Source organism: Melospiza melodia, chromosome 1, assembly GCF_035770615.1.
Source record: "Melospiza melodia melodia isolate bMelMel2 chromosome 1, bMelMel2.pri, whole genome shotgun sequence".
Taxonomy (NCBI): Eukaryota; Metazoa; Chordata; class Aves; order Passeriformes; family Passerellidae; genus Melospiza; species Melospiza melodia.
The window spans coordinates 111641248-111656671 of record NC_086194.1 but is presented as its reverse complement, the minus strand read 5'-3'; the positions used below and the strand labels follow the sequence as shown (position 1 = coordinate 111656671).

Below are 15424 nucleotides of genomic sequence, written 5' to 3'. Positions count from 1 at the left end.
CTACCAGTTTTAAGTGAATTCTACCAAAATCCCAAACTGATTTAGGCACAAAACCACCTTCACACTAACTTAGAAGGAGAGCTCAGAGAACTGCAAGCAGGCTCCCTTCTCAGCAGCCACACACCATTCCAAAGAAGCCTGGTCTGTCCTCGGGTACGTGAAGTTCTGGATACACGTTCTCCAAAAACCATTTGAAGTCCTTACATTTCAGCTTCTCTCGTAGAAGTCTCCTTTCTGTCACATCTCCATATGGTTCCTGAAAGAAAAAAAAAAAAAAAAAAAGAAAGGAAAGAAAAAAAAATTAAAAAAAAAAATCCAGAACAGATGCTCTCTTCTAAATTATCTGTATACATTATTAGGAACCGTATGCTACAGTGATGAGTAGGACTTCTAGCCAGGAAATATCACCATGTTTGGGTGCTGGATTTGATTTCATTATCCTTACATTTGTTAAATGCTGACAAAAAATAATTGGAACTGTGCAAGTAGAACTTTAAAATATTCTAGAAGAGAGTTTGTGTAAGAAAACTCCCTGAATCTGCAAGTGAGGAAGCCCTTGAATACAGATTGCTGGAGACTGAGAAGGCGTACTGGAAAATGAGACTTCCTTTAGATACATAATTGAAAATCTCCAAAGCAGTGAATGAATCTTTAGGACTTCAAATTGTAACACTATCCATTTGTAAATTACCTGTACAGTTCTACACTTAAGTTATGAAATTTGTGAAATCTGCTAATGCATCCTTTGAACTTCACCATTTTGGGGGGGTGGGGAGTATGAAATTTTAAACCTCCAGAGCAAAGCTTTCATTGCAGATTTTTCCCTGTCTATGGATTGGAGCAGAGTCCATGTCTTTTTATGTCTGTCTTCAAAACCCTATCTTCATATTGACTAGGGATTTCAGATAGTCAGGCATGAGAGAGCGTTTGCAGCCCCCAGATTTTTACAGGTCACTTGACAGAGTCTTTCATCAAACCACAAACGTATTTGCATTTCTCAGAGCTGTGGAAATACCACTGAAAACACAAAGCAGATGTAAAACAGAGATGCCTGTTTGAATAAACAAACAGCATGACATATTAGCTCTGAGGTCTGAACATTAATCTTGCAGTGAAACTTCATGGAACCAATTTTTGCAGCCGTAACATCAATCATTTTCCTGTATGCTACAGAACTGAATATTTGGGTTTGATGAAGTAAAAAGGTCTGAGCTCAACTGCTGCAACAAGTGGTGCACAGAGCATTATGGAAACCAAAGTTCATTGGCAGAAGCTTTGATATGTGGAAAAATAACCCTCATGAGTTTCAGCTTATATCCACTGTGTTACAATAAGCCAATACACGAAACTTTCAGTACTAACACAAATATCCTTTAAAGTTGAAGCTCTGTCATTACAGACATAAGATGCCCAGCATTTTACAAGAAAAATTGTCAGCATTTATTGCTCTTTTTGTGTATGACAAGCTGAAATCAGCCTGGCGTTGCCTATGGGCAAATCCCATATTTCTTTCCAAGTCAGACTCCGATAATAAAACCTAAATGGCTTTTATGACATTAAAGTAAACCAATTATTACAAATGTGTGGACTATAATGATCTAATTACCCAATTTAATCCAAACAAACACAAGATGAAAGCTAACCAAATTCATCTTCTCCAGCATCCTGTAGCATATTTTTTAAAAGTCTCATGTTTGCAAGGGCAGTTTTCCCCTGCTGCATCTATAGGGGTTGGCCACTCAAATGAGTGGGGGCTCCCTGTACCCCACACTGATCTGCTCTGGGGCTCCCTGCCCCACTCAGGTCTGATCCAGTGCAGCCAGAGGCTGATGCCCAGCAGCCCATCCCAGGCACAAAACCAAAAAGGCAGCGTTTAGAAAACTTCATGCAAAGAGATCATGCTGGGGAGACCAGGCACCTCCAGAAACAAGCAACAGCAGACAATGATTTCTCTGGGGCCTGAATTTCAGACGTTGTGACAGGGGTTCATTTAATTCATTTCTAGACACTGAGAGAACCTCCCAGTGTTATTGTTTTCCAGCCTTCAGGCCCCTAACGATAAATACGTCCAAGTTATGAATTTGCACACTGCTTTACTGTTTTGACATAGTCAGTTTTCACAGTAATAATTTCCTGAAAAATTCTGCAACCAATGATCTTGTATTTTCATTTCAAGGAAAATAAAATTATCAACTTAAAAGAACTCAAAACTGACAGAACTGTTACTTAAAACATTTTATTAGGAACATTTTCATCTGAGTTGCCATGATTGATTTAAATTAATTTAATCATTTCAATATTGATTTTGGTTTCTACTTGTTGGTGTTTTGTTTTTTTTTTTTTAACTGAACATGGTGCAGCAGTAAATCAAACAGAAAAATATATTTTGGTTTACATCAGTCCAAAGTTTTACAATTATCACAAGACAGGTAATTTTGCTAAATATTAATAACATGCTGTTTACCTGAAGTCTACTGTCCACTGAAAGTTGTGGATTTGCATTCATTAATTGTGTAATTCTTATTGAGAGTCCAGGATCAGCCATTTCACAGAAGTGCACATTTTAGGCTAAACAACTCCTCCTTGCTTTGATGATCCCGCTTCATATTATTCTTTTATTTTTTCACTTATTATTGACATAGATTGGGCCACCTTGTACTCTTACAGAATTTTAAATCTTTTTCCAATGAATTAAAAATTATACACTTATTCTATGTCTGGGAAAAACTTTCAGAAGGAATAAGAAATAAACATAGAGAGCACTTCATGTTAAGTATTAGCTTAGCCAATAGTTAGTAAGTTGAAAACAAATTCTGAAATTGCAGGAACAATGGAGTTGAACTCACCAGGCGAGCGTGTGGGTTTCGGTGGTAATAAAGTTGTTTATATTCATCCATCCACACTTCAGCTGCACGCACGCTGTTTGCCAGAGCTTTGACCCGTGAGTATGGGGCTTGTTTGGGGAAAACATGACCTACATGGGAGCAAGGATGGATCTCAAGACTTCCTCCACACTGCCATATCTGAGCAAAGAATCGACAGTGTGTGTCATTAATTTTGTCTTTTGCAAGCTCAAGGATATAGTAACAATAAGCCTGTGTAAGACCAACACCATCTCAAGAACACCACACCACACTACAAGTAACACATACAATAATTTTGTGTCTCATTTGATGACTAAACTGGATAGAATTACATCCTTGTTGCTCTTAGTAATTTGCTCTGAGTTCACAAGGAGATAATCACTCTGGTTTTATCTGGAGTGCAATATCCCTTTCTTAGCTTTATTTTCTCATGATAAGATGGGATCTACCATACAAGTTATGCAGGCATTATTGAAAAAAAAATAAATTAAAAGACAAAAGAAGCATGTTTCTTTTCCAAATTAACCACATAAATAGCTATTTCAGAAAGAAACCAGGAACTGATAACTAATTCTTATTAGAAATCTATAGCTCTATGTACCATCTATATATTCTACAAAGCTGACTTGGCAAAGGTAAGCTTCCCATTTGTACATTCACCAATCTAGAAGGGCGGCATAGGTGCCTGGTGATAAAATCTCAGTAACCTTTTCCATTGGAAAGCTGGGAAATATACCCCAGAGCCAGCACATGAAAAGAAAAAGCAAAGTACTTCTATAACTTATGATGGTCCAACCAACAACAATGAAACAACCTCCCCTATCTAAACTAATATTCCTGCTTGATGCCAAGGAAGTACTTGCACCCAAATGTGGAATTGGCAGATCCCTGCAAACCATCACTCTGCCCTTGTGCTCAGGCTCCTGCTTCTCTGGCTCCCCAGGTTGGGAAATGTACAGCCCATGAGATAAAGTCCAGAAACAACCATCATGCGGATCCATTAGCCTCAGCACTATGTACACATTTTTGTAATTACATTCTTCGCCTCCGAAAACCAAGGACTTTTGGCAGCTCATCTACACAGCCACTTTCCCATCACCCATTCCAATCTCAAGTTTGATTACTTGAAAGGAAAGCAGAGCTATGCATTTCCTATTCAATATTGTGTGTGACCACACCATGGCAGATGCCCTGTTTCTGAAGGGTGCTGGAAACAAGGTTTCTGAAATTTTGCCAGATGGGAGGAAGGCCGGAGATGTTGCTGTACTTGAACTAACTTGAGGCTGTCACCAATGGCTCTGATGGACTTTCCATAAAAGATTTAGAATTCTCCTCATGTATTCAACCATGCATAAGTGGCAGCTCATCATTCCTTTGTAAATGGAAGACAAAGGAAATTAGCTGGGATAGGCTTAAGGGGGTAGAGGTTTGCTCCCTGACAACCTTCTTGTATAAGACATACATTTTTAATTATATGCTATCCAAATAAATACAGCAGGAGTGAAAGATATGAGGTAGCAAATAAAAGCTCTGCTGCTAACAGTGCCAAAAGATCAGTGGTGGGACTTTTCCCACCTCTCTCTCTGGGAGTTTTAGGGATCTAAAAAGATAAAGGTTTTCAACTCACACAAGATAGGCCTTGGTTTTAGACTGCTAACTTTTAGGGTTTTTTTATTTTAAGTTACTTAGAATTTCTCTAAAATTTCTAAATTTGGAGATCAATGAGTATCATCTCCATTGATTTGGTTTTGGATAACAACATCAGAATTTCTGCATGGCACAATGCTATATTTAATTACCAAAGTGTAAGCACTCTAATACATATGTTTACTTTTAAAACAGAGAGTTTCTTTAAAGATATAGGTAAATCATTAATCAGCTATATGGAATATTGGATAATTATTACTTCCTGGATTTAAAATTTTAATTTCTTGTTTTCCATGTGAGGCTTCTTTCCTCTTTTTTGCTGCTTTTCAGGGAAGCAGTATATTTGTTATTTGAACAAAGATGATTAAAGGAATTATACAAAAAATCTAGAATTCTGTACTAATCTTTTAAACAATTTGCATATTTTCTTAGATAAGTTACTTTACTGCCATTTTGAAAGCTGCTATGAAACCAACTATCCACTTTCACTTTACAACCTCCTTTTTTGAGATTTATTTCAAAACAACATTTTTCATAATTATTATTTCTATGTTCAAAATTATTTTTTAAAGCTTCAATTTACCATTCAAGATTTGTCAGCAAGCATTAAGAGCCCTAATTTTATTAGTTTAAAAATTTCCAATGTTATATTCCACATAAGAATTATTAATTCATCTTTATTTATCTACTTTTAAAAAATATATTAGGAACAGATGATAAAGACTACTGAAATAAAAATGTAGTTAAAAAGGAAGCACACGCTTCAGCTCGTCCATGATAAAGTCTGATTTCAAAGGAATGAAACAAACTGACCATACCTCTGCTAAATTGATGACAAAAAGAGAATTCCATAACAGCTGAATTTTTAATAATTAAAGCTCTCTAAAAAATAACTGTAGGTTGCTAAGCAATGCTCACTAAATTCTAAGTATTTCATAAAAACAGTACAAAAATTATCTTGTCATCCTATTACAAAAGAAAATTGAATATACTTCAGCTAAACAATTCCTCAAAAGGAATTGTTTATTCACTTTCATTAATATGGAAAAATTATGACCTCTATATAGAATCAGGTACAAATGAACAGCCATAAAATAAAGCGAGGAATTTAATAGAGAAAGTAAAGTTGATTACTAAATGCTAAGTAAGTGGCTCTGCAGAAGATTCTCCATAGAACTAGCTCAACCTTCTCTAACAGAAAAGCACATAAGGTTTCATGCATATTTTGCAAGCTCACATACATGTAGATCTGTTTCTTTACTAGGTCTGGGTAACTCACAGCTCTCATTATAAAAGCACACATTTTTCCTCCACTTCAATAAGAAAACAAGGTGACATTCCTTTTTTCACTTTCACTTTCATCTTGATGCATGCAGACTATCAGCGTACTTTCTTTTGTTTTCAGAGACAGATGGTGGCATTATGAAAACCTACAGAAAATGTTCACAATCTCACCTTGGGATCGCTGTCCCTGCCAGGGTCTCTGGACAATTGACCTTGTGCTGGGTCAATGAATACTAAAGAATAAAAGCTCAACCAGCTCATTCTAACACTTTAAGACTATCTGGAAGAAATAAAAAACATAGAAAGGATGCTACATCCTAAAAGGGGGCAAAATGTGGAAAACCCTATGTTTCTGCTGCTCTCTCTCTGCTGCAATTTTTTCTTGACAAGTTGTGGCTAAGCCCCCAGTGTGGTGCTCATGCACAATCTGCCGGAAGCTGGGTGGGTGGAGAGGCACCCCAGACACAGACTCACCCTGGCTGCTCTCAACACAAGACAGAGTTCCAGATCCAGACAAAAAGAAACTATACAAAAATACTGGAAGAGAGAAGACCCCAGGTGCTCTGAGGCGTATCACCCAGGCTCATGGGCAGGAACCTTTTTGAGAAGAAAGACCTTTTTGCACATGGTAGGCTGAAGGACAGACCACAGACATATTAAGCCTTGGTCCAGAAACAAACTTACATTGCAGTGCCACTTGCAGGACCAAGAGCAGAGAGGGGACAGAAGCTGCAACCAGGTTCCCTTTGCTCTGAGTACAAGAGGGAGAAGATGAAAGAGCATGTTTTGAATCCCTCAGAAAGAGGAGTTTCAATGCCCATTATGCCCATGAAGTGAAATCTTATCCAGCCAAATAGCATTAAGCAATCCAAAATCAAGGTACATTGACTCGATTCTGCATTCAGCACGTAGCCTCCATCTCTCTTAGTCATCGTGCTTTTAGTGAAAGCTTTGTCCTTGTTGCACCTCTCAAAACCACAGAGAATTTCTTCAGCTCAGAATAATCGAAGTGCAAGAAAGAGGAGGCTTGAGGACAAGTCTTTTCATGTCATTGGGAGAGAGTGGTGTTTTCAGAGACGAGAGCAACAATAAATTAATTTACAGCAGTTTTGAGTAGTTCTGCTCCTAATTTTCAGGTCTGACAGGTTTAGAAAACACAAGGACAACAACACTAACAATGATTTATCCCTTCCGACCTCTTGGAACACTGCAGGCAGCCAAAAGAACACAGTTAAACAGCATCATAGCACTCTGCTCTGTTCCACAAAAATCCTCTCCACACAGAGCACAAGTACAAGGGCTCCAAATCAAACAGAGCAAAGCATGTTGCGTACAAATACCCAGATGCTACTGGCAATCTGCACTAGGAAAATTGGCCAGGCATATTTGTTGGCCGTTGCACAGCCTGTCCTGTTAAATCATTTGTCTCCCAGGAATTGCTTGAACCACCTGCACCTACATGCTGGCTTAGACCCTTGCAGAGTGTCTGTGCACTCCTCCTGAGGACTCTGCTGCTCCCTTTGTGCTTCTCCTGTGTGCTAGGCTACCTCTGAAGCTTCCTCTCTCCCATGAGGAGACCTCTGTCCTGCATGCTGAAGGAGTAAAGGCACTGCTCACACATGCTGCTGCATCCCAGGGAGCCCTGGCTCAGGGAACCTGTGATGTACAAAATGAGATTGGCTGCCAGAGCTTCACAGAGGTCAATGGCAATGGAAGGGTGCGTCTAAAGCAGCAGCTGGGACTGGGGCACTCTGAGCCAAAAGGAAGGGTCATGCTGCATGCAAGCCTTGGTCTCCCCAAAAGCAAGACACAAAGAACAGGAAGCCAAGAACTGCATGCCAAATGTGCCATATTAGAGGTTTTCTTCAAGGAGTTGAAGTTCTGGGTACACCGGGACCAGAGACTCCTGCTTCAGAAGGTTCCAGGGCTGATGGACGTGGATGAACTTCTTCTCCCTTCAGGTGGAGGCCTGCTGAACTAGACCAAGACTACTGACTAGGCTGTGCTTGGGCTTATGTGCCAGAAACTGTTCCCTAGGTGAAAAAGGAGGTGGTCATGAACTCAGATTGAAGAGCGTTTCCAGCTGACAAGTCTTCCTCCAGAGAGAAACCATATCAACTCTAAGCCTGTGCTTGTTATTCCTAATAATTTTTGTTCCTTATTTTTATACCCTCTTTTCTACGATTTCTGCACTACAGGCAGCAGGAAATCATAACAGCAGCCAGGAAAACTCCATGTTTCTCTGGTTAACACACAGACATCCAGAGAGACAGTCTGCTGATGTCTCCTTTCTCAAGAAAGTGGTTTTGTAACATTAAAATGCTATTTAACCTTGAAATCTGTTGTCACCTGGTAAAAAATCCAAAAATCCTCCTGAACCATGAGTCAATGACTCAGAGAAATGCAAACATGACCATCAAAAATAACAGATGATGGGCAGAACAGACAAGGGTAATCCAGGATAATAAGCTGTGAACTCCATGAAAGCCAAAAGAGGCATCCCTCTTACATCACCACTGGATGGCTTCAATGAGCTAAGTGTGATTTGGGGTAAAGCACAGGCAGCCAGTGCTCAGTGGGAATCAGCACTGGTAAAGGTGAGCAGAGGAGAACTCTGCTTTGCTGATCAGCCTGGACTGTGCTGTGTCTCCTCTCTTTTCCTGCTGTAAATCCTTTCCATTACAGCTATCTGACTCACATCTGAGCACTTGGTCACGCCTCCTGTGGGCACAACTCTACAGTTACTGGAGATCTTCCACCTTTTATAACCTTTGTACAAACTTTTTCTGAGGTGAAACAGAAAAAGACCTTAAAATTAGTACAGGGGCTGCCTTCTGCTGCCCCTCTGGGAACTGCTTGCTCCATCAACCAGAGCAAGAACTCTGAGTCACATCAAAGCACTGCAAATCTTCTTCCCCATGACCTCCTTCAAGCTGCAGGATGTAACCTTCACCCACTAGTATCACAGCCCTTTTTTACATTTTATACTAGAGCTCAAAACAAAGACATGTATTTAAAAATTGCTTTAAAATGGCTAGTTGGAAGAAAAGTACAGTGATCCTGAAGTGCAAGAACAAGATACTCCCTAAATGCTCCCTTCTTAGCACTTAGCTACTTCATTAAGTAAAAGGGCATGAAGAAAGAAACAGGAACTTGTTGTATTCTGAGGAAAAGAAACTTTCAATTAAGCCACCTACCCTAAATGAGAATTCAAGGTTTTCTCCTCCCCAGACTTCCATTCCTGTGTCATAGGAACCAAGATAATCAAAGTACTTCTTGCTCACAGAAAATAATCCACCTGCCATGGTTGGAGACCTATGAAAGAGAATACAAACTCTGAACTGAATAAAAAAAATATTAAACCAATGTAACAGATAAGAAAATACAATATATTTTTATTTTCTCAGTCTTTTGTGGATACAAAGTAACAGTCAGAAATTTATCAATTATTATGAGGCCATTTGAATTTAATTTTGCATTAAAAAAAACATACCTGAAGCAACACCAGAATGTAAAAATATTGTGTTAAAATACATTTTCCCAATTGCAGTGTCTGTGTGTAAATGAAGAGCCTCTTCACATAACAGAACATTACTTCTTTGTGGCAGAACTGTATTAGTTGGCTCTGAAATTTTAAGTGCTGTGTCCTTATATATTTTACTTAAGCAATAATTAAATAAATACTTGTGCTTTAGTAATTAAAACCAACATTCTTGATACCACTAATATAAATTAAAAAAAACTCTCACATTTTAATTATTAAGTAAATATAGCCCCTAAAGAGATTTGTTTTCTTTCTAAGAAAGAAACCATCTGTGTGTTCTTAAATTTTTTACTAAGTTTTGGGAAAAAGAAAACAACAGGAGTCATGGCTGGGTCCTCATTGAAGATCACATGGCCCACAGTGACAGCACACTTAAGGGATATACTTCTATTTTGGTAGAGTGTGCACATATACATAAATTTGTATTTGTTCAATGTTGTTCCCTATTGTTTACAGTTTTAGGATGACTTTCTTTAAAGTGCCAAGTGTATAATGGTGATTAGAACTAAGTTCATCTGGCATTATGTGAATTTTACTAAATTGCTGTTGAGGTAAATATCAACAAAAGTGAGATGAATGATCAATTACACTAAATCTGTCTAAACTAATTTTACCAGCTTTCTTTTTGAAGCAACACTGTCTCACACTGTCATATGTTGTTTCAAAGAATGGAATGAGATGAGACAAGACAGAAGGAAAAATAAACTCCATAACCAGTCAAGTCCTTCTGTCTCCCTCCAGATCTCTCCAAACCAGGCTGTTGGTGACACCACTCCCAGCACTGCTGCTTTCTCCAGACACTTGTCGAGCTCCCAGTCCTCAGGCTACCCTGAAACTTTATCCCCCATCATTTCCTCTTGGCTTGTCAAACACAATTCTTCTTATCATGAAGAAAAAAAGCATCATATTTGAACTAAATGTTTTAAAAAATATTTAATCCATTTGGTTTTTGTTTTTTTTTTTTTAAGGACGACATGGACTAATACATGCTGAGAAAGACTCAATTACTACCTCACTTTTCCCATTTAAAAAAAAAAAGTTCATTCTGTTGAGTGTAAGTACATTAGTATTTGTGAAATACTGGGAATTAATATCATGATAAGGAACTTAGAAAAGACTGAGAAAAATTAGTAACTCCATATTTTTTGTGGTCTATAAAATAACAGATAAAAGTACTAACAAAATTATGGTATTAAAATTGCCAAACAGGTTAACTGACTTCAATAAACTGCTGAAATACAGAAACTTCCATAGCAGATGGGGCTAGGTTTAACATGGCAGATCCTCAGCTATCAGGATCTTGTCTACCATTCCCATTATCCAGATGTCTTGCTTGTTCTGTTCTCTCACCTCTCCTAAATATACAATGTTGAGTGACAAACAGTACCAATTGATGGCATCTTGTTTTAAAATAAAACAAAATTAAAACCCATAATGAAGACATCAGCCTGAGCTCTGTGAGGCAGTCCTTCACAGAAATCATAGTGGATAGAGCTGTGCTGTTTCACCCCTGTAAAGAGCTGGCAAAATGGTTCAGCTTTGAAAATAGCACACAGTGAACTACATAGCACAGGAAAAAAATCTTCAAAACTGCTTTTACCTTCTTACTGGTTGGTGATTTTTTTTTCCCCTTTTCATCATTGCCCGTGATACATTTCCTCTACAACACAGAGCTCTTTGCTTTGCACAGAGGGCATCCTCCAGTATTAGTTAATCAGTTACACTCTTTCCATGTGCTGGTAAGCATCTGTAAGAGTTTGTCTAGAGGAGTCAAGAACCTACTTTGCAATAGGCTTTCCACATGGAAGATGAAACAGGATTTTCAGCTTTTAGAGCACTGTTTTTTCCAGGAATATGGTAAACAGGAGCTATTTTGGAAAAAATGGGGAACTAAACAAAATACATACTTTTTATGTATGTTCATTTCCCAAATATCTTTCAGCACCTGGCATTTTCAGGTGAAATCAAAAACACATGGACAGTTTCGAGGATGCATAAAAATTAACCTGATCACATCAGTCTTGGACTTCCTCCGTTTTTGTTCTCTTTCAGGGATACTGTGCCAAGTGAAGACCAGGCGCCAATCAAATCCACCGATCTGTGGCTCACCAGCATTTCCCAAGTACTCAAATGTGTTCCAGTCAATAACATCAATAACAGGGCAGACAACAGCTGTTTCTTCTTCAGCAATCCTGGTAAGGTTTTAAAACAAAAGGGTGACTTCCATTAGAAACACCTCTAAAAATAAAAATAAAAATTAAAAAAAAAAAAAAAAAAAAAAACCAAACAAACAAACCAAAAAATCCCCAAAACTAGAACTGACAGGAACAAAGAATGCTTACAATACCAAACATGAAGTTTTGCTCCTTTTCAATTCACGCTGCAATAAGAAGGAAATGACGATACAATAAATACAAGAATAACTCCCATTTTCCGACATCAGGAGGATGTATCAGGATGAACTGCACTGGCAAGCATCAACTTTCCTGGATGGTGGAAGCAAGATATGCCAGATGGATTGAGATAACACATTCAGCATCTGTCTTGGCTGCCATAGCCAGCACCACTTCATCAAGAAAAAAAGTGTTCATTTTCTTTTGTACAGGTAGCTGTTTAAGAGAGCAGTTTGATTGCATACTTTCACAGTGATGAATAATAAACCAGCCAGACTCTTGGCCCTTGAAGTCATGGCTGTTCTTGTAACTGTGATAATCTGCAAATGTTGCAGTGAGTACAGTAACTCAAAAAGAAGCCCTGAGCTTAGAAAAAACCAAACCTGCAACATGGGAATTAGACCTCCAACAATGAAACACAACTGAAGGAGGCCTCAAGAAACCCTGGCAACATAGGAGATGAAAAGGAGAAACAAGATAGCACTGCAGAATGACATTCCTAATACAAGGGTGATCTAAAGATAGTCCAGATCTTTATCATACTACGAATACATCAGAGCTGATGACATTTCTTGCAGGTTTACTTCTACAAGGAGATAAATCCCTTCCTCCCATTTCTCAATATCATGCAGGGTTTTCAGGATTCCTTTCCAAAAGGATTCATCTTTATAGGAAGCAGTGGGATTATTAGCCTTCTCCTCACCTTCTAAATGCCCCCCCTCAGTACTAGGAGCAACATCAAGCACACAAACTCAAGCCAAGGTCTTTCTCCTAAATCACTGTTTAGCATCTTCCATGGTCTAGTTAGACACACCCTGATAGTTCAGTGAAATGCAGTCACTTGTTTCACTTAGAGATGCAGATATGCACTTTAGTCCTGCATCTTGTATTTACATGTTTCAGAGGTGAAGGATAACTGAACACATTATATTGTCAAACAAGTAAGAGATGCACTACATCTGTAATCCAAAGGAAGCTCATTCCTCATGGGATTGTTAGGCTAAAAATCTGTACACTGACCAATGGCTCATTGTAGCTTGTGATGGTTAAATGCAGCAGAGAACAGCAGCAATTCCAAAGTAGTATTGTCTGAGCTGAGAAAGACTGCCCAAAGTGTGAAATGGCCTCTTGTGGCTGGAGGGAATATGTGAAACAGCTGTTTTCTTCTTTATGATCTCCCATTGACACCTTGTTTGGTAGAGCACACGAAAGGGCTTATACAAATGTTGTTATCTCCCGTCTCACTTGCATAAAACTTAGTACAAATCCTCACTGCACAAAGCAATGAAAATTATGTCCACACATAGAGGAAAAGGAAAAAAAAAAACCAATAAAAAGTAAAAATATTTTCCTCCTCCTGTAACAAGTAGGAAAACAAGTAAATGTAGGTAGCTGGCATATGATTTCAATTATGAAAGGAGTGAAGTAAGTGAAAAGTCATCACTTTTTCTGTAAGTTAAAAATTAGCTAGATGGTACAATGCACAGGCAGCTTACAAATACAGCTATGTTTGCACTGCAAAATGCTAACACCGTGTTATTGCTGCCATACATTTGAGTCCGATATGCCGCAGAAAAACCCCTTAGAGATGCATGTCTGCATCTGCAGCAAGAACGGCAGGAATTCCAAGAGAGGGCTAACTTGTTACAGGTGGTGACAATTGCAGTTGAAAAAATCCCAATCCTTCCTCAAGATTACCATCTAGTGGTGCGCTAAAGAAGTGAAGAAATCACAGATTTTCCCCCATCAAACACTTTTTTTAGTTAAACCTGTGCCCGTGATTTGAGGTTTATCCCTTTTCCTTTCTTCACGCTATCATATCTACCCCCCAGTTATCTGGAACACACTCAGTGTGAAATTTAGAAACAAGGTAAGTATGACAATTTTAAGAAAACAAAAACCTGAAGTTGTATTCTAGATACAATTTCAAAGGGACGTGGGGAATTTGGGAACACAAGACCCACTAGGAATCAGGAAGACTTGCACACATCAAGACACTTGGTGCTTTTGGAAGTCTCTCTCCAGTTTGTATTTGGGCTGTTTTTTCTGTCCTCTGCAGTATCTGGTGGGAATCCTAATAGGATCCAAGACAAAACACTGGCCATGAGGAAAGTTTTTTTTTTTTTTTAATTATGTTTTAAAGAAAGCTGGTTTTCTACACACAATAATCAGGAGGTCTGATTCAGGTCCTGTATCTATCAGTACTTATTAATGGCATCCAAGGGGGTAAAGCCATGAACTGTGAGCAAAAGGGGCAAAACCAACAGATTGTAATGTGATTCAGGAGCAGCAGGTGCTGTGGTGAGGTGCCAGTGGCTGAACCCATAGCAGGAAAAGTCAATGTATGGCTGCTGGTACACATGGGTGAGGCTTCAAGAATATAATAAATATTCTCAGCTGAAACAGAAGGCTAGTGTTCTGGTTTCTAGGGGTTTTTTGTTAGAGTTTTGGGAAGGTTCCTTGGTTTTTTTGGTGTTTGTTTGTTTGCTTTTAATTAACCAAAGTTTTCTGAACAGTCTGACAGATCTGCAGAATTAACAAGAGACCACACAGGCACAAAGTACAGTGTCCCAGGACAGATGGTTTCCAAGTAAGCATCAGTGTTGACATAACATTTACTCCTCCCTATCCTACACCATGATGCTTTATGTCAGAACCAGTCTGGAAAGGTGGATTTGCTCAGGACTAAGAAGATGGAGTTTATTGACTTGCATTATGCAAACATTGCCTTGCAGGACACACATTTTCCCAGACCTGCTCACCCAGGCTGACAGAAATAGCCTCCTTTACCAATATAGTTCCAAAACTGGAGGTGAGGACTCATCGTCTTGAAAACCAAAACTTTCCATTGCCTGAAGAGGTAGCTTGGTCCTCAGGGAAAAAAAATAAAACACAAAAACAAACAAGCAAAAAAAATCAAAACCCACCATGCCATGATCTCTCAAATTTCCATTTGCATTTGCTCCCCCACAGCCAGGAGACAAACGCCAAACACGGGCAGTGCCTCAGGGACCAGACTGCAGTAATCTTTGGTGAACCATGAGTCATTTTTCCACTGCAGAAGTGGGCCAAACTGTCTTGCCCCTTCTGCTCAAAGGGGAGACAAAACTTGCCCAGAGCACAAGCTCACCTTGCCAGCAGTGGCTCCAGCCAGCCCTCATGGCATTCACAGTGGCAGTCCAGGAACGTCAGGATGTCTCCTTTGGCCACAGACGCCCCCAGCAGCCGGGCTCGGACCAGCCCCTCCCTCTTGTTTGCGCGGATAAGACGCACCTTGCGTAGGCCAGCCACGTAGTTTTCCAAAGTCTCCTTTAAATGTTCTGCAACAAGCCAAGAAAAGAGGGAATAATACACTCTGAAATTATTTGTTTATGTCTTTCTATAGGAAGCTCTCTCCTCACTAGCATAACACTTATAGTAGGGCTCTAAAGATTGTGGTACTTTGAACTCAGATTCGGCTATACATGTTTAGAAAGGACATGAAAAAAGCACAAAACCTGGATTTGGACACAAATCACAGTTACTTTGAAGAAATTGAACGCTTCACATTTACCTCTGTAATACATCCCCACACTGATAAGAGATTCACAAATGTTACTTAAGACTTTCTGTATAAAAGTTTTATTCTTAACACAATTCATGTGTGGTGGAAAATGCCAGCATTGCCTTTATGTCCCCTTGTTCAAACAAGA

The 15424-nt window shown here is 39.0% G+C and overlaps 1 protein-coding gene across 1 annotated transcript in view; it reads right to left on the bottom strand.

Moving 5' to 3' along the window:
• The window catches only part of GALNT12 (polypeptide N-acetylgalactosaminyltransferase 12), a 47237-nt gene that overhangs the window by 17380 nt on the left and 14433 nt on the right, over positions 1–15424 (bottom strand). Inside the window, exons 3-7 of the mRNA XM_063164392.1 lie at positions 14863–15052; positions 11346–11531; positions 8993–9110; positions 2847–3023; positions 125–256 (exon numbers count right to left, since the gene is read on the bottom strand). Coding sequence (XP_063020462.1) covers positions 125–256; positions 2847–3023; positions 8993–9110; positions 11346–11531; positions 14863–15052 — 803 coding nt within the window. The remainder of the gene's footprint in view (positions 1–124; positions 257–2846; positions 3024–8992; positions 9111–11345; positions 11532–14862; positions 15053–15424) is intronic.